General features: G+C 31.6%; 6 protein-coding genes across 6 annotated transcripts; 3 read left to right on the forward strand and 3 right to left on the reverse strand. All coding sequences in view use genetic code 12, as the record gives it.

The window, feature by feature from the left end:
• Window positions 1-3,282: 3,282 nt before the first annotated feature.
• CD36_23880 (conserved hypothetical protein) lies at window positions 3,283-4,749 on the forward strand (the record flags this gene model as incomplete). The annotated part of the gene is made up of 1 exon (XM_002418817.1): window positions 3,283-4,749. One exon carries the CDS (start codon window positions 3,283-3,285, stop codon window positions 4,747-4,749), a length of 1,467 nt encoding a protein of 488 aa, XP_002418862.1.
• A 253-nt stretch (window positions 4,750-5,002) lies between these two features.
• CD36_23890 (conserved hypothetical protein) lies at window positions 5,003-5,866 on the reverse strand (the record flags this gene model as incomplete). The annotated part of the gene is made up of 1 exon (XM_002418818.1): window positions 5,003-5,866. One exon carries the CDS (start codon window positions 5,864-5,866, stop codon window positions 5,003-5,005), a length of 864 nt encoding a protein of 287 aa, XP_002418863.1.
• A 1,023-nt stretch (window positions 5,867-6,889) lies between these two features.
• On the reverse strand, window positions 6,890-8,203 carry CD36_23900 (beta-alanine synthase, putative; the record flags this gene model as incomplete). The annotated part of the gene is made up of 1 exon (XM_002418819.1): window positions 6,890-8,203. The coding sequence occupies one exon, from the start codon at window positions 8,201-8,203 to the stop codon at window positions 6,890-6,892; it is 1,314 nt and encodes a 437-aa protein (XP_002418864.1).
• A 4,773-nt stretch (window positions 8,204-12,976) lies between these two features.
• CD36_23910 (conserved hypothetical protein) lies at window positions 12,977-14,740 on the forward strand (the record flags this gene model as incomplete). Its single annotated transcript, XM_002418820.1, has 1 exon — window positions 12,977-14,740. One exon carries the CDS (start codon window positions 12,977-12,979, stop codon window positions 14,738-14,740), a length of 1,764 nt encoding a protein of 587 aa, XP_002418865.1.
• Window positions 14,741-16,845: 2,105 nt separating this feature from the next.
• On the forward strand, window positions 16,846-17,805 carry CD36_23920 (Mis12-like protein, putative; the record flags this gene model as incomplete). Its single annotated transcript, XM_002418821.1, has 1 exon — window positions 16,846-17,805. The coding sequence occupies one exon, from the start codon at window positions 16,846-16,848 to the stop codon at window positions 17,803-17,805; it is 960 nt and encodes a 319-aa protein (XP_002418866.1).
• Window positions 17,806-17,983: 178 nt separating this feature from the next.
• On the reverse strand, window positions 17,984-19,249 carry CD36_23930 (iron/ascorbate family oxidoreductase, putative; the record flags this gene model as incomplete). Its single annotated transcript, XM_002418822.1, has 1 exon — window positions 17,984-19,249. One exon carries the CDS (start codon window positions 19,247-19,249, stop codon window positions 17,984-17,986), a length of 1,266 nt encoding a protein of 421 aa, XP_002418867.1.
• Window positions 19,250-19,645: the final 396 nt, after the last annotated feature.

The following is a 19,645-nucleotide window of genomic DNA, read 5'->3' on the forward strand; positions in this document are numbered from 1 at the left end:
TTTTGTCTCAAATAATATCTCTCCTTAAGCTATCTTTCTCTACTGTTGAGTGAGAATATTTCTCTCTTTGCTTTTCATAGAATATTGCTTTTCTATGAGACCCAGGTGTACATTTTGTCAGTCTATCTTTGATTTCTAAGATTAAGGCAATATAATTTTCGTTGAAATAAAACTTTGAGTTGTTTTTTTTCCCAAAATTTCTATAAAAATTTTGAAACCCTACTTTATTGAGCAAACACAAATTGTTACAATTATTTAGTACTTTAAAGAGTCGCTCTAATAAAACATCATTTTCATCGTTTGAATGGCGACTTTGAGTGATAATACGGTTGTTGCAAAAAACCTATATAATTTTTGGAACCAAGAACAATATGACGTAGTTGAATGGTTGCAAAAGAACATATGTTAGGCTTTATTAATCTTATTACTATAATACGAATGGTTCTAATATTAGTGAAGATTTACGAACTGTAAATTTAAGTAGATGTCACAGTACTAAAACTAATTACTCAAAATAGAATAAGACAACCCAAAAGAGTGAAAAAATTACTTAAAACGGAAACAATAATTACTCAAAGAAGAAGAATAATTACCCAAAATAGAAAAAAGAAGAGACGAAATTGAAAAGTATTGCTCAAAACAGATAAGAAGAAATGGTACAGAAAAATGCGCAAATTGAATACAACCCTTTCCTCTTTTAAGGAATAAAACAAGAAGTTAAAACAAAAACTATCTATAACAGGAAATATGTATAATACTTTATTTACTTGAGTTTCAATTGAGTTCATGCACCTTGATGCACTGCCGGCTTTGTGTGATTCAATACTAACCGCGACATTTTTATTGTAAACTGATACACTACATACTTAATTATTTTATTTCTCAACTAATTTACATGTAGGCAAAATTTTCACTAACGGACCCACCTCACGCGTAAAATCAAAGAAAAAAAAAAAAAAAAAAAAAAAAGGATCTGTCGCCATATAAAGTCGTGTGCACCTACCAACCTATTTAACAGAGGCTGCAAAATGGTTATAGTAGAGATGTTACAATATACATATATTACACATTGACAATAAAATAAGCAATCCTCAATACACCCCTTATTTCTGGTGTCATATTCTTTGCCTTGCCGTTTAGGGATCACTCCGAAGGTTCTTCGTTATATTAGTGTTCATATCTCTAAAATGATTACTTAAGCTTAGTAATTTCTCGTCAGTATAATTTTCACTGCCATACATAATGAGTTGTTTCATCTTTTCAATGACAGCAAATCCATGCTTTTGAAATTCTTTTGGTGTAATCCTGGGATGGTTTACATCTGGCTCATTAATATCAGGGAGGTGGAACGACTTGTGAATCTGTATTAGCTGATGCATAATTGTAATTCAATGATGTAGCTGGAAAAGAATCATCTTCCGTTAGATCAACCTGGTATTCTGGTGGGATAATCTGTTCTCGACACTCGTGTGTTGCATTATTTATTACTAGTGCAATTTTTTGCAGTTTGTTAATGGTTTCAATTGTTTCGGCTTTTCTTTTATTGGACATTCTCTGTAGGGGATGCACAGAAAAAATCCTTGAAACTATGTAAACATGTGTGCATGGTTTAATTTGTTGATGGTTCTTGCAATTGCATAAATCCGCATTCCCATTCTTTTCGATTTCATAAAACACGTCTTTTTGTGTGGATGATTGCACTAAAATTTTTGAACCTTTGATTTCCACTCCCTTTTCAATTTTTTCCATTGTTAAAGTATTAACTATATTTTTATTCGCTTTACTGGGTTGTGTAAGATCTAGTTTGCTAGTGTGTCCATTGCACGCACCATCATTATTCTCATAGTATGGTAGAACTTTATAGAAAAGGGTATAAATTACGTTATCAGTCCTTTCCACCCCCGATTTGTTCAAGATTTTCTCGCTTAATATAGAATGCCAAAAATTCAATAAGATTATTGGTAAAATCAATTCCACGCAGGTTAACCGAATACCCTTTTAACCAGCTTTCTTTTCTTTTCAACCAATAATACATATAGATAATATAGTAAGGGTATTCTATAAATGCTCAAACATAGTCTTGGATTCTTTGATTTACCTCTTCTTCGTTTTTTTGAGCATATTGTTTAATAGAAACTCAAAGTAGCTAGGCATTTTTTCTTTGAGTGTATCTTCTGGTGTTTAGGGAAAATGTTTTGGATCTTGAATTTTGGTTTCCTCATTTTGTAAGTTATCAAAAGCAAGAAATTCTTCAATCGCAGCATTTTCGTCAACATTAACAGGCAATTGATCTTAAGGATCGTTAATCAAATTCCTCATATGATTGTCTTTAACACCACCGGTTGTAATATCAACTATAGAATTTATAAAACCAGAAACTAAACTGACATCTCTGATATTTCCTGCTGTTTGAAGGTACCTCTTCTTTTCCATGATATCTCGCGTAATTATTACCCTTTAGAAACAACGTGTCAAAATCCATTCTATTTTGATTCAACATAATATAGCTATTTATTATCCCTCTAAGTGCTTTGCTTAGGTGATAGAAATAGTTTGAGATTTCATAATCTTTTTCATTTGGAAACACTTCTCGAATCGATGTCCGAACAATCAATACATATTAATGAAGGATTCAACCAGTGCCTTGTTTTCAAATCATGAAACAATAAATAAAGTGGGTACAACACCTGGGTATTTGTTAAGAGCCAAGCAATTGGAACTGTTTACCCAATTCTGGTATCTAATACTATCACCATGTAAAGGAATAGTCTCTCAGTGATTTTGTCACTTTTTCCGATGTTAGGAGTTGAATCTATAAAGATTGTATTTCTCTATTGTTGTAGTTTTGTTAACATGTAATTTGGTTGCAAATGCAAACCCCCCATGTTCTTGGCTTGTTGTTGTGGTTGTTTTCATTCATGTTCTGTCAAAATTTTACATATCCATTCTGTAATAAAGTATCTTGGTACTCTTTTAGACTTTCTTTTAGTTTCGAGGGGACCCTCCCAGTAAATATATCCAATTTCTGTCTAATTCTATGATACAATTGGCAATTGAACTTTAAACTGTGATCTAAACTTACAATATTTGTACCAAAGTTAACTTTTGATCTTTGAGAATTAACCCACGTCCAATCCTTCCTATTTTTTTTTTCATTTTAAAAATCATATCTGCGCCAAGCGACGTGTTGGGGCGACGTAATGAAAAAGTGGAACGAGAATAACTCAATGAAAAAAAAAAAAAACGAACTCGAATACAAACCAGAACAAGTCTAAACTGATAATGATCACCAGGAAACCATACAGAATACGAAGTTTTGTAAATCGATACTGCTCCATAACAAGGGATTTATCAAAAACAAATCTAAATGTGGCCACCCATGATCGATCTACAGCCAATGCGCTAAGGAGAAACCAAAGACGATTAGAAGAGTTTGAGAGCAACATTGAACTTGCAAAACAATTCAAGACTCATAGACAAAATGTAGTGGAAATATTGAAAGATGAAAAAAACATAGATGCATTATTTGAAAAAGAAGTGCCAATATTAGTGAATGATTATGGGAAGTTGACTGAAGAAATGGGAGTTTTGAGTTTTAATGATATTGAGATGAGAAATACAATAATGTTGGTATGTCATTCCTTGGTGGAATCAATGTATATTGAATTGACTTTGAATAAACTCGAAGATAAACGAATAAAGCCATATCTAGAAGAAATAAAACTGTCCTACTGGTTTGAATCACTAGCAGAATATCGATTTCGTTTCTACAACTTCAAATCGTCACAATTTCTAAGTTCTACTGAATCAGACATGAGTACTCAAATTAATGGAAATAATTTTGTGAGGTTTAATCTGTGTCAAAAAGATTCTCGCGAATGTATTGAAAAGTTTGAAAGATCATTTGAAAAATATAAAAAAGCGCAGAATGAGTCGATAGCACATATTCAACTAGGAATAAACATTGTTCAGGATCTATTGTGTGCACATGAGTATATACCCACAACAGAAATATGGCACTACTTGCTTGACAATTTAGGCAAGTTACAATTATACAATTACCAGCAGATTATTTATTTGTCACTTTTCCAATATAAACATCAACCAACAATTCTTGCCACACCAAAAGAAAAAGATAGGTTGACTGCTCCATTAATGGCAGATCATTTTAGTCACTTGATAGAGGATTTCCCAGAAATACTAAGCACGTTGTGCAAATACCAAGAAGTGAGAAAAGATAAACGAACTTTTATAGAACTCTTGTCATTTTTGAAATTGGATAAATTGGCAGGAGAAGTGATGGCTTTAAAGAGTCCTCTATTGTCGAAAACCAAATATAAATTGCCAGCTATATGCCCGGGAATTGAATTTGAATCCAAGGATTTGTTTATTTCACGTAACTGTTTATACCTAATTATGCAGTCAGCTATAAACTTGGGATTGTATGAGTACGTCGATTTATTATATGATAAAATTGTGTTGGATTCAATTGATCCACACCGGATCCAATTAAATTATGAAGAAAAGCGTCTAGTTGAAGGGTCAATTTTCACACCAGAGTTGTTTTTAATCATGTTAGAAGCTTGTAAGAAATCCAAAGATTTAGGTAGAGTATTATGGTTGATGCCCTTTTTAGATGATTATGTGGGCAAAAACTCTGTACCAGTTACCTTGAAGATTTCAATATTGGAAGTACTAAAGATCTTTAATCTTGAAGGGAAACTTGTTTCTTATCAAAAAATCATGTAAATATGCACTATATGTTATAGTTTCAATACACAGATATGACAAAATTAGTTATTCCGGGTCTTCATTCAACTGAGATGTAAAATTGTATTGATAAGATAGATCATTAGCAAAGACAGCTCATATACGGGATATTTATATATTCTAAATGGTTATTTCTAAAAACAAAAACGTATTCAAAGTTACTAGAATAGTACATCAATTTAAGAATTGAAACAACAACAAAACATCACTTCTAACAACACCTTGGATACATTTAGAAAATGTATTTAATCAAACCAACCAAACTTTTAACTGCCCAAATAAAAATGATTTTTCTGTATGTAGAGTTCCCAATAATTGTCGTGAAAGTATCAACAATGATTCCTGAAGTTTGTAAAGCTTGGAGCAAGGAGTCGAATGTTATAATACTTTTTTGAACAAGATTAGTAGCCAATTTAACAACGAAGTTTTGTCCATCAGAAGTTGTGAGTAAATCATCAACAATAGATACAGCTAATCCAGATTTATTTAATGATGAACAAATTTGAGTCAAATCAGTGACGGAATTAATAATGGTAATAAGAGAGTTAATGATAGACAGCTGCACACCATTAATAATACCACCTACCAAATCGAGAAGACCTCGTTTACCAAGTGAAATAACACCATTATTCCATAAGGCAACAATAACATTCCATAATCCAGGAACCAAGGAATAGTTGATGAAAAATCTCATGACAATAGAAACTGCTAACCCAGATTTATTGGCAGAAGTCAAAAGTTTGGTCAATCCAGTAATTGAGATATATTGACCAATAGTATTAATAGTAGTACCTTGGGTAGCAGAACTGGTAGTAAAAGTATGAACAAGTTGTACACCAACTCCTGATCTATTAAGACTAGTAAAGGCAGCAGTTAAAAGTGCATTATCTGGGTAATCTCTTTTGGTCAAGTTTTGAGAATCAAGACCAGCAGCGACAACTAATTGTTTAAGATAATTAGCAACTTCGATTTCTTCAGATGTGGCACCACTAGCGTCTCTAATACTAAGCTCGTCAGTGATAGGATTGACATCTAAAGTTTGAGCAAAAGTAAATGCAAGTAGCAAAAAAGACAAATAAGTATATAATAACTTCATTTTTTTTAAAAAAGAAAAAACAAGCAACACAAGTAATTGATATTATGATGTTTTATGACAAATCAATAAGATTGAATTGTTGTTTAAAAAAAACCAGAGAAAGGGAAAGAAGCTGCGAAATATTTATAAGAACAATCTACCAGATAGGTTTTGAAAAAGAAATGGGGGAGGGGCTTCCCTGCAGGATTTTGAAATACGACGTTTTTACCGAAAACAGTAATTTCTAATGTAAATCTATATTTCTATAACAAGCAATAGAACATTCAATTTCTTCGTAATATCTCGAAAAAGAAGAAGAAGACGTTACAGTAATACCCAACGTTGTATTTAATCCACCTAAAAAAAGCAATAGCTCTGTAACACTCACAAACTTTAGCCTAATTTTTACGAAGCGTTGATTTTTTCTTTTTTTTTTTTTTTAGGCTGCAGGGCATGGCATTGCATCCTGCAAAAGAATAATCTGAGTTGTATTAACAACAACAACAACAACAACAGTTGAATAAACAAGTCTACTATTGTGAAAAAAAAAAAAAGAGAATTTATTTACAATATATGTAAGACCATTTGGTTACAATGAAATTTTTAATTTGAAGAAGATAAATTTGGGATGACATTCTTTTCTAAATTAATAGACTAATACAGTAATAACTTTAATTTTTAAAGTTATGAGCCTTACAAATTTAGTTTTGCTAGTGGATGAGAAATTCATTATTAATTGTTATAAATCAATTCTTTCCATATATATATGTATATATATACTGGGAAACACACAAAGCAATGATGATGATGATGATGATATTCTCTACTACCCCTCCTTTCTAATTTGAAAATTTCTATCTTACCCAATAACAATCCATGAAATATGAAATTATTGGTTAGTATACTGATTATCCACAATTATTTTATTTCTATTTTTGGGGTGGTCTATTTCAAGTTTTAATTAAAGGTGGTGGAAAATTCTTTATAGAAAATAATATTTTGACAAATTAGTAATGATACAACCAGAAAAAAGACAATCTACTGTTAAACTGAGCCATTTCCTCTCATTTCATCGTACAACAAAACAGATCTTAATAATACTTGGAACCCATTTTCAACTTCTTCTGGAGAAGAATATTCTTCAGGTGTATGAGAAACACCATTTTTGGAAGGAATGAATATCATTGATGTAGGAACTCTAGAACTAGTAAAACAAGAATCATGGCCGGCACCACTAACAATATCTCTTATTTCATTCTCTTTGAAAAGTTGTAAAGCAGAATTCCTAACGGTATCGATATTTGTTTGATTAAAATTGATTGCTGGAGAAGTGATCAAATTTTCAAATTCAACAGTCAATGGTTTAGCAAAAGGAGAATTTATATTGGTTTGAGCAATTTCAGTTGCTTTGGTTTTAATTTCCTTCATTATTTTCTCCAAATTATCATCTTTAACATGTCTAACATCCAAAGAAAATTTGACAATATTGGGGATGACATTCACTGATCTAGGTTCTAAATCCAATGTACCAACAGTAGCCAAACCACCTTGTTGAGAAGCTGTTTCTATAGCCATCAAAATAATTTTGGATGCAATCATTAAAGCATCCGACCTAGTATTCATAGGGGTGGTACCAGCGTGAGACGATTTACCAGTAATTGTCACCAAATTCCATTCAAATGCTTGAACCCCAGTTACTACCCCAATTTTTTTCTTTTCATTTTCCAACACTGGTCCTTGCTCTATATGAAGTTCAAAATGACAAGCTAATGGATTCTCCAAATATGATGCTTCAACTTCACCCTGATAACCGATTCTTTCCAATTCATGTTTCATTGTCACTGGGTTGATATCTAATGATTTGAGTGACCAGGCATTTTCTAACGAGATTTTCCCGGCCCAAACTCCTGAAGATACCATACTGGTTGGGAATCTTGCCCCTTCTTCATTAGTCCAATCGATTACTGCTATAGGATAATTGGGAATGTAATTATTATCTTTCAAAGTCCTCAATACTTCTAAACCCAGCAACACCCCCAATATCCCATCATATCTACCACCATTAGGCTGAGTATCTAAATGAGAACCAATTCCAATTGGAGGACCTTGATTTTTACCAGGGTAAATGGCAAAAATGTTACCCATTTCATCGATTTTTACTTGACAACCTAGTTTTTCAGTTTCTTGAACAAACCAATCCCTAACTTCTTTATCTAAATCAGATAATGCTAACCGACAAACACCTGTTTGTGTTGATTCAGGTCCCCAAACACCTTTAGCTCCCCATTTTGCAGTCTCATGAATGGTTTCTAATAATCTTCCTGATTTAATCTTTAAAGAGTCAATCGAGTTTGTCATAATGATACTGATATTAGAATAGTTTGATAAGTACTAGTTAAAACATCTTTAGCATGTATTTTGTTCCTCTTTTATATTGCTTGGGGACTTTCTTATCTGGTGGGGTTGGTTCTCTTTATCTTGTCGCCAATTTCCTAAAATATATGGGGCAAGGGTGTGAGGAGGAGGAGCTTCGTTTTGTTTTATTCCGTGTGCCTTGGAGTGAACAAAGATCTATTATTCCATTTCCGGTAGTAAGCGCAATTCCCGCTACGAATTACCAAATTTGTAAATGCGCCTGACAATAGTCAAGACTAATAGTAAAAAAAAAAAAAACCTCGAAATAATTTTGCAGACTCAAAAACTAGTTCTTTGATGTTTTTGAAATTGTAAAAGTGTGGCAAGTAGAAATAAAAAAGAGCCTTAAAATCCCGAAAGCACCTTCATATTGATATTCAGTTCCTCAATCGCCACAAAAGGTGCGTTAATAATTTCCACCACAGTATAAGTTAAATATACAACAAATTGAATAACCAGAATATAGTCAGGTGTTAGGGTATACATGATGAAGTTTTATTGTTAATTGACAAGCAGAGTCTTAATTGGATTGAGAAATAATGGTAGTAATGACAATTATATTTATCAGGGTTCAAAAATATTTCTACTTGACCATTATTGGTGTTTAATATATGAGTTGCGAAATACAAGACTGTTGTTATTTTAACAACCAAGCTAAGGATAAACTTAATGTTTCACAAGCCAATTTATTGACTTGATTTTCATTCTTCATCATATTCAAAAACTGATTTGTTTTTCAATAAGAATAGTGTTTAGCCACAGTAAACTAAACACTGTTGCGAGCTGACGTGAGTGGTGGTATGGGATTGGCGTATAAACTCGATCAAAAAGAATGAAGCAAGAGCATATTTAAAGATTAAACCAAGCAAAGTGGACCAAACGTTTACATGACAATGATAATTCATTCTATGTTAGTCTCAGCAGATACGGTTCTAGTTATAAACTAAAAAAAAAAAAAAAAAAGCATAGCTTAGCCGTTTTGGGTTTGAAAGAACTTGGAATGTTATCTGGAACAAACTGTTTTAACTGCGAAATTGAAAACAACAACAACAACAAAAATCTCTAAACCTTGTTTGAGATGTCAATGAGTGGACCATTTAAAACTGTACAATCTAATTTGTTTTCAATATAATTGTGTATTGACCAATTAAAACGTGGATACTATAGCTTACATGTAATACAGTTGAAGAACAATTTAAGACATTGTTAGTTTTAAATATCTGTATATTGTTTATTGCAGATAAAGGGTGCCTACGAATAAACAAAAGCCGTACGATACCAATAATACTATCAAACCAAACAAATTGATTCTATTGAATATACAAAACTTCTTATATTTTAGAATATGATTACAACTGTCAAGCTCTTACATGGGAGAATCTTATCTCAGTGTTTCAAACATAAAACTGTCAATCTGACATTGCTTGTATTGATTATCGCGAATCTCAAATAAAAAAAAAAAAAATTGGTTACAAACATACAAACAATAAATGATTGCAATAACGCGAAAAATACCAACCTTAACTAATTCCAATACATTCTCCAATAGACAATCAACAAATTGACTAACTAAATGTCAACCATAATTTTAAAGTTAGTTAAAAAGAAAAAAAAAAAATAATAAATACTTTTTTGTTAGTATACCGATGACAATAATGAGGTGAATTGATGTTATCATTATTGTTTTAGCAGTCAAGCACATTAAATGGAAAAGAGGTTTCCTATATTTCCTATGTTCTGAACAATTGTATTGCTAAAGACAGCTCTTAGTTACAATAAAATATAACTCAGAAATTGCACCTATCATAACCACAAGCACTAGTCAACGTGGATCAGTATACTGTTGTATTTTCCTTATGTATCTGGGGCAGTAAGGCGTACAAGAAAGCCAGGTTAGTATTGGTAATGAAACTCTCTAGTTATCAAAAATATCTCCTTGCTTTCAAATTCTGTTTCCAACGTTATTCTATGAGAAATTTATCAATCCAATTAACCCAAAAATGTAATAGGAATAATCAATGTACACGGAAAAACAGAAAAACAGGAAAAACTACCAAATAAAATGAACTGAAATTGGGAATGAAGATGAAAACATATTTTACAATTTACTTTAACATTGTTGGTTCAAACTTCCTTTACTCACCTTTCAAGCATAGCAAGTATTCTACATTCTAATATGAATATTACTAAACCGACGATCATTTCAAACAAAGATTAAGGATATTTCATTTTGTTAGTGGCCAACAATAATAATGCTTGCTAGTCAAACAGCTTATAGCATTCGATGAATTGGTACTTTATGGTTGAAGATTATTAGGTTGTTCCGGTGAAACCACGTTTATAAAGTGTCTTGCTTATTGTAATAAGAAAATTCTTTGCATAGCTAATTGGTGTTACCTACTCTCTTTTTGAGACCCTTCCATGATCATCTAAGAGAAAAGATTCCAATGAACAGAAAAGTTCGAAAGGTATTGGTGGAAAACCGAGAGGGGGGGGGGGGGTTGTGGCGGTGGGGATAGTGAATAATTGCTACTTTAAAAGCAAGTCCGAATATCCCACCAGCAATTGAAATGATGAGCGAAAAGATACACTCGACAACAAGCATCGTAGATCATGAAATTGCAGTTAGAATTCATACACCATTCATGCCACCATTTCAATAATGATAATATCATTGGAATATTGATCAATGATTATGCTATGCCTCAAGCTATTCTCCTCATCTTTAAATTGACTGCTTTGTGTATGATCATAACAAGTAGACTTTTGTACCAATGATTCGGGATCAGATCCGGTGCCACAAGAATACACAAAATAGTGATCCTAATATCCATATCTAAAATATCTGATCTACAGCGCCGCCCAGATATGTTGTCATGTGAACTGGTGCTAGATGAAATCCTCCTTGGAACAGTCTTTAGACAAATACAACATGAAAATGAAAAATAAAAAATAGCGCATGTCTCGAAAGAGTATGTTGATAAACCAATTAGAATAATAATTGCTCATCAGCTGACTAAATAGCAGATGATGATGATGATGATGATGATAACTAAACCATATCAACCTCTGATATTGTTGGTCTAATTCAATTGACTCTGAATGTTAAAAGAACTTGAGAACAATAGAGTATTGACGTAATATTTTTGAATTGAGTAACAAAACAATAAAAGGGTGCACTCTTGTTAGTCATAAGAATTAGTGTTCGAGACGAAGTGGAGACTAAATCACACCCTTTTCGTATGGGTTACTTTCCATCCCAAATAAAAAGACGAATAGTATCTAATCTCCATTTCTCAAACAAATGTATGTATGCAAGTACGTGACTAAAAATAGTAACACATTAGGCGACGTAAGTGAACGAGGCCGACACCAGAAGTTAGACAAATCCAACATGGAAAAAAAAAAAAAAATGCTACCACATAAGAAATTGTACTTTAGGCTGGTCTTTTGCAGTATTTGTTTAGTTATTGAACACAAAAAGTAATCAATTTGGTTAGGTAATTCTTGACTCTGGTATTATTGGTTTTCTAAAGCTTCTATTACCACAAAAGTGTTTGTTCTTTTTCATGCGTTGATCATAATAAGTAGTATATGTTTATCCGCCTTTTAGTTGAAAATTATCTCCAAGTCAATTTTGTGTATATTTATTGAGATATTCCCGCACACGCACACGCACTCTCTCTATTAAATTTTTGTGTTTGCTCATTGCGTTATTTTTATTGTGTTGTATTGTGTTCTACTAACCTTTCTCTCTTAGTCCCCCTCCCCCCAATTTGTCTCATATCCAGCAAACAAACAAACACGAAAAATGTTGCCAATTTAATTTCATCTAATTAGATACAGTTACTTAATTCAACATTCATTAACATCATGTGGGAAACAGGTAATACTTGCATACGTTTATTATCTTAAAGAAAATTATACTACCATTTACAATATTGGGTTATTTCAAACAATATATAAGTCCTCCCCCGTCCCACCTCCCTCTTCCCTCCCCCCCAAAATAGTTTCCCATCTGTTTTTTTAGACTTTTCTAGACTTTTGTTTTCAACTGTGTTTTGTTTAATAATTTCATTTATTCTAATCAAGTTTTCAATTTAACATTATTGGACTACTTAGCACCAGAAGTTTAATACAAAAGTGCTAATTCACTCGCTTATTGGTCCAGCAATAATTCAATTATTAAATTTGTTGGTTTCGCTTCCTCCTCCCCCCCCCCCTTGCCCCCTCTCATTATTATCCGGTGATACTCATTTGTTCATTGAATAAATATTAGAGGTATAATATAATAGAATATTAACAACTTTACATAATAAATTAACACACATAGCAGGTAACTAGTATTTTTTTTTTTTTGCTTTTTCCTCCTCCTCGCACACCCCCCTAAAAAATTACACTCGAAAAAATAAAAAAAATAACCAAATCTCAATCTTAATAATTTGGTACGATTAAATATAAGAAGAATAAATCCCTAAAAAGTTATCCAATTTTTTTTTTTTTTGAAAAATTAATTTGCTTTATAACAAACATTAATCCACGTTTCATCCGTTTTTCATTTATTTGCTCAATTACCCCAACTTAAACATTTTGTTTAAAACTTACTTTATACGCTCGCTACCCGTCGTTTTTTTTTTTTTTCATAAATTTAATTTGTTCAATTGAGATCCTTGTGTAATATTCTTTGCTTTAATTAAGTGCATAATTATAACAAAAATGAATGTGAATGTTGACTTCTTATCTCAATTAATTGCTGATACTTCCCCATTGATGCATACTTCTGCTGAAGCCAATGGACAGTTTATATCACCAAATCCGAACCTATTAACAACTCACAACAACGATAGTGGTGTTGGGTTTAATCCAGCGTCGGAGTTTCCAGACATTGATATATTAGATTTTATTCCTGCTGCTATGTCTCAACAACAACAACAACAACAACAACAACAGCGTCAATTTCAACAATATTTGAGAACTCCAAAATCAGCTTCCAGTCCCCAATTTCAATTGAGTGCCACTAATTTCTCCAATCAAACAACCCCTGCATTTGGTTCTGTGGCCACTTTTTCAAGTAATTCCTTTTTGCCTGGTGGTAGTGAAAGTGATTTGCTTCCAGCTAATGCTCAATTCACACCAATCACACCAGGAATATATATGCCACCTCAACCAGTGCAACAACACAATCAATTTGAACCACTGTTGAGTACACCAAATTCTGTAAATGGTGTTTCTAATTCGCCGGTGCAATTTTCTCCTCCCACACAACAATATCATTCTTCTTCTTCATCTTCATCTTCTGCTCCTGCTTCAACTGTTGGTGAAAAGACTGGTCCAACCATTGGTTTGGGTGTGAGCATTGAACCAACCGTGAATCACAAAAAGCAACCATCTCCTCATGAACAAGCCGCATTACATTTCCAACAACAATTGAACAATGAAGCTGCTGCCAAAACACATAATCGTAGTGGTAGCAGTTCTACAAAAGCAAGAACTCAACTGAGTCCAGAAATGCAAAAGTTGATTGAACAACAAAGAGAAAAGCAACAGCAACAGTTGCTTCTATTACAAAAAGGTGAGATTCCAAAACCACCTGAATTAAAACCAAAAAGGAAGTCCAGTTGCAGACCTCATAAACAAAAGAAAAGATATATCCAAGAAGAAGAGCAATATCAACAACAACAACAACAACAACAACAGAGAAGGATTTCATCTCTTCCTTTGCAAACTATTTCGGGAGACTCTCCTACAACAATTGAAGTTTCTAGTCCACAACTGGAAGTACACAATGATAACAGTTTTGGATGCAATACTACAACGTTTATTAGTGGTGGAGATATTACTGCCGAAGAATTGTTGAGCAATGATCCATTTCAAATGTTAGAAGATCATCTGACAGATGTTTTTCCAGATTTTGCTGACTTGGATTTTGAGGATGTTGGTACTGATTTTGAAAAATCCATTGAAAATGTTGATGTTTTAAGTTTGAACAAGAATTCTAGTTCAACTAATGTCTCTGTACAACGTCCAACATTGAAAAAGAAGAAATCCATTACTCCGGGTCCTGCAAAGATTGTCAAGACTTTGAAGAAAGCTTCTTCATTTAGTAGTGCTGGTGCTGGTGCTGGTACAGTTAATGGTTCTTTGTCTCCAACGTTTATTATAAATCCAAAATTCCAATGGACAAAGAGTCAAACTACAGAGCAACAACAGAGATTATTGAAAAAGAAGGTACCACATCAACATGCACATTCATTACCTGATTTGAGTATTCAAGAAATGCCGGTGTTCACTTTAAGTAATCATTATCTGTTTGTTTATGAAAATGAAAATACTGAGGAGAATTCACAAGCATCTCCTCGTAAACAACAACAACAACAACAACTAGAAGAACAATCTAAGAAAGAGAGTGGATTGTTGCAAAATCTTGAATCTGGATTGGTGGAGTTCAAACTTGATTTGAACAAGAATAAAATGAATTGATAATAGAATATAAATTTACAATGCTTTATCTTTTTTAATTTTTTTTTAATGATATTTTTGGATCGTTTCTTAATTGGTTTTCTACTTGCACTGGTTCTTGCTTTTCATATTATATATCTAGTGTGTGAAGTTTATATTTACATGTGCATGTTGATATTTTAGTTTTTGGTGAATTTTATTTTTATGACTGGTGTTTTATTTGTTATTTTCAAGTTCGGTTTGCTTTTTACTGTTTCGATCATGTCGTTCCTTATATATTTCTTTCGATCGTAAATACTTAATTGTTAATATACCTTTTATTCATAGTATTAGATTGATCTTTAAGGATTTACTCTTTCCTCCTCCCCCCTGTAATTGAGAAGATTATTGGTTGATCAATCAATCATTATTGTTCGGAAGTGGCGATCTCGGATTGCCACACAAAGGGCCATCTTGAACTTTTGTTGAGTTAATTATTTTCATCCAGATTTGATGGTGAAAACTGGCTGAAAAAAAAAAAAAAAGAGCCTCAAAAGTTTCAAATTCTCAGTTGTTACAACTCGACAGATTTCTCTCTGCAATTTGATATCACCACCATATCCCTCTTCAAGTATACTTGTATATAATGTCTCACTTCTTCTTCTTCTTCTTTTTCACAATCAGCTGAGTATTATATGGTGGTACATATATGGTACGTTTTGTACACACACCCCTCTCCCTCCTAAGCGAACAATGCATAGGATTTAAGAAAAATAATAAATGAATTTGCACAATTGCTTAAACCTTGTTTTCCTACACACTATCACTTCTGATACAAGATGGACTACAAAGACAAAAAATATGCAACCCTGAAACAAGATTGAGGAGGGTCGAGAAGGCAAAGAAGAAGTAGGTCGGGTTAATATATCCTCCACAACCACAACCCTCAATGAAAAGATTTGAAATTTTCACCCTGTGTTTTCTTTCTTTGTTTGTTTGTTTGTTGATCTCATTAATATTAACAAGGCAGATCTCTACAGATGATGATTGCTATTTAGCCTGTAGATGGTGGGATTTTTTAATAACTTAATCATCTACACACCATATGCAACAATTCACAAAGTTGAATCTGGTTTCGCCCTTGGGTGTAGAAGAAGATGATACGCTCCAAAACCTTTTTGAGTAAAGAGATTTCCTGATACATATCAAAAGCAAAAGCAAAAGCAAAAGCAACCAGCCAGCCAGTCAAGCAAGCAAGCAAGCAAGCAAGCAAGGAAGCTCATTTTGTAGATGTTTTGAATGTGACATGATAACAAGAGAAACAAATCTCAACAGTTTAATGCACCCATGTATCTGTTTCCTTTACTACATCTTCAATGAATGGAAAATTATCCAAAAAAAAATCCAATAAATACATTTTTATGTATATTCCAATGTACATGAAAAGATATTGACTAACTAACTTTTTTTTTTTTATTCCATGATGATGATATAATGATGATGATGATGATTCTCTATCATCATCACCAAATTCAACAACCTATTTCTTTCTTGTTTATTCTTGTTTACTTCTTGGAACATAATCTTTAGTTAAAATTGGTTCTTTTCTAAATCTATCAGTAATACTAATTTTACCTTCATTTCCATAAGCAACATAAAATAATCCTACTGGTATTATCCCCATCCATATTATATTAAATAATACTGAACGAGGTTTGAATCTAAAATAATGACCCATTTTTTCTTTAGCAACATTGAATTTTTCAAATTGTTTATCTGGAGATAATGTACCGGCCATGATGAATATGTATATATGAATGTATGAATAGTAAATAGAAATCTAACTCAACTAGGGGGAGTGGTGGTGGTGGAGATAAGTTTGATAGTTGTTTCTTTTCTTTCAAGATGAAATGAATTTGTAGTAATTTTTTTTTTCCTCTGGAAATGATTGGTAAAGAAGAAACTGCCATAATAAAAACTATCTGCAGGAAAATGTTTTTTTTTTTTTTTTTATTTACGAACCACAGTATTAATAATAATAATAATCAAAACAATAAAACCACAACAAACCACAACTAACGAACACCACCACCACCACCACCACCACCATCATAACTGCTTTACCTAATAACTTTTAATCCTATATAATGTCAGATAAAACTTTAGATGAACGTACCACAGCAATTCTTACAGAACATTTAGAATTTGCTCCTTTGACACTTATTGATGATGTGATCAATGCTGTGAATGAAATCATGTATAAGGGAACCACAGCTATTGAAACTTATTTAAAAGAACAAAAACAATTAATGAAAAATGGGATATTTACTAAAGTTACTGAAGATGAAATAGAAATTGGGATGGGGAAATTAGAATCATTATTAGAATCTACTATAGATAATAATTTTGATAAATTTGAATTATATTGTTTAAGAAATATTTTTAATATACCTAAAGATTTAATCCCATATATAAAATTGAATCATCAACAAGAAATTGAATTTAATCATAATAATGTTGAATTAAAACAAAAATTTGATCAACAAATTGAAAATTTACAATGGAAAATAATGCAAGAATTACAATTACGAAAAATATTGAAATTACAACTTGTTAAAATTCAAAAATTGATTAAAATATTAATAATTATTGATAATGATTTTAAAAAATTAGATTTTGGTAATGGATATGGTAATAGTAATAGTAATAGTAATAGTAATGAAGAATCAATAAATATTTTGAAAAATCTTCAACCTATTGATGAAACATTATATTTTTTAATTAGTCAAATTAAAAATCTAATAAATCAAATTGAACAATTATCTAATAAAGTTAATATAAATTTGAAAACTCAAAAATTTATTCCTAATTTACGTGATAAATTCATTGATGGTAGAACTTTTAGAGTTTTACAACAAACTGGAATTTGGAAAGATTTAGAAAATAATGATATTAAGATACTGGTACAGGGAAATGACAATACCACCACCACTACTACTACTACTACTACTACTAAAAACTTAGTTGATCAAGAAGATATTGAAATGATAATACCAGAGAAAGACATTGATGTGGATGTCATTAAGAATATTAATGCTCAGATTTAGTATATCACCAAACATAAAAAAAAGTTACACTTATCACCACCGTTCCACCCCCCCACCCCCCCTGGCTTTCCCCCTTTCTTTGACCAAAAAACCAATCTTGTATTATTATTATTATTATTATTATTATTTAAACTAGACTAAACTAAACTGAAATACATTTACATACTTACATAAATATTTAGGTCAAGTCCAATTTAATGATTTGAAATTTTTTTTCTGCTTCTTGTAAACTAAAATCAATTTCTGCTTGATGCCATCTTTCATGTAATCTTCCATAAAGTAAAACTAATTTTGGTTCATCTGATTGAGTATCATTAATAAATTTTTTACCAAATAAACGAGATTTTTCATTATTCCAAGCATTAAAATCAATTTTTTCCCATTCTTTAGGTTTATTAATATTTAAACGATTTAATTTTGGTGAATTTAAAAATTCCGGATCTAATATACAAGTTGATTTTGGTTTACAAAAATAAATTAATACTAATCTTTGAAAATTTTGTTGATCAATTGGTGGACCAATAACTCGATGAATAGAAGATTTAAAATATCCACCAGTAATAAATTCCATGGCATCACCAATATTAACAATTAATCCATTTGGAGTATGACCAACATAATTCCATTCACCAGTGAAATAATCTCGAATTTGTAAAGAAAGAATTGGTTGAGATGTTATAAAAGTGAATCCACCACTATCAGAATGACCTCTTAACCAAGTATTATCAACTTTTTCTTGATCTTGAGGATCCATCTTTTCATATAACATGAATCTACCAGCTCCACCACCAGAATTTTTATAATCATTAGGGATTATTTTATAATAATTTTCCCAAATAAATCCTTCTGGAAGTTCTAAAACAATATCAATTAAATTACAAAGTTTTTTTAATACATTATTATGTAAATATCGATAATATTCTGCAATTGGAAATAAATGATCTTTTACAATGGGTGGATATTTATTATTATTATTAATATTACCTGATCCTTGGAAAAACAGTGGATGTTGCATATTATTAAAATTATAATGAATAATTGAATCTTCAACTCCATTTCTCATTGACCAATATTTTTTAGGTTTATAACCTGCACCTCTTTCACCACCTAAAGAAATTGAACGATCTTCTAAATCTGATTTTAATGCTCCAGCTAAATATGGTAATTGATCTTCAATTGGAACTTGTAAAATTCCTTGAGCCAATGATTTAAGAAATTCTAATTTTTCATGAGGAAATCCATGATTTATAATCATAATAAATCCATAAGTAGAAAGTGATTTTTCAATTTGATTAGCTAATTTTTGTCTAATAGGTAAATTCTTAGGACCATCTTGATAAAGTGATAAATCAACTGCTTGTAATTCTATTGGTTTAATAGGAGATGTTGATAAAGGAGCTTCTTTGAATGGTTTTAAATTATATTTATTGGCAATTACTGACATGATATTAAAAGTTATTATGGGTTAAAATTAGATTAAAAGATATTTTTGAAAGTTTTCTGGAAAGTTATTTATAATTTATAATCTGATAAGTAGGAGAGATTAATTAACCGACTGTGGATTTAAAGACTAGTTTGTCAGTTTATGCAAAGTGGAATGAGAATTCGCAGCCACAGTTTTTTTTTTTTTTGACGTTTCGATTTGTCTTTTCAACCGAAACGACACGAAACGAAACACATATGAATTTTTACTTACAAGGAGTTCCGCCCCCCTCCCCCCTACTAACTCAATAAATTCAATAATTGAACCACTCCATTCCGCAAGAAATATTTCTTCTAATCATATATTCATTGGTTATATATATATATATATATATATATATATTTTTTTACACCTCTC

This window comes from Candida dubliniensis, chromosome 2 (assembly GCF_000026945.1).
Source record: "Candida dubliniensis CD36 chromosome 2, complete sequence".
Classification (NCBI taxonomy): Eukaryota; Fungi; Ascomycota; class Pichiomycetes; order Serinales; family Debaryomycetaceae; genus Candida; species Candida dubliniensis.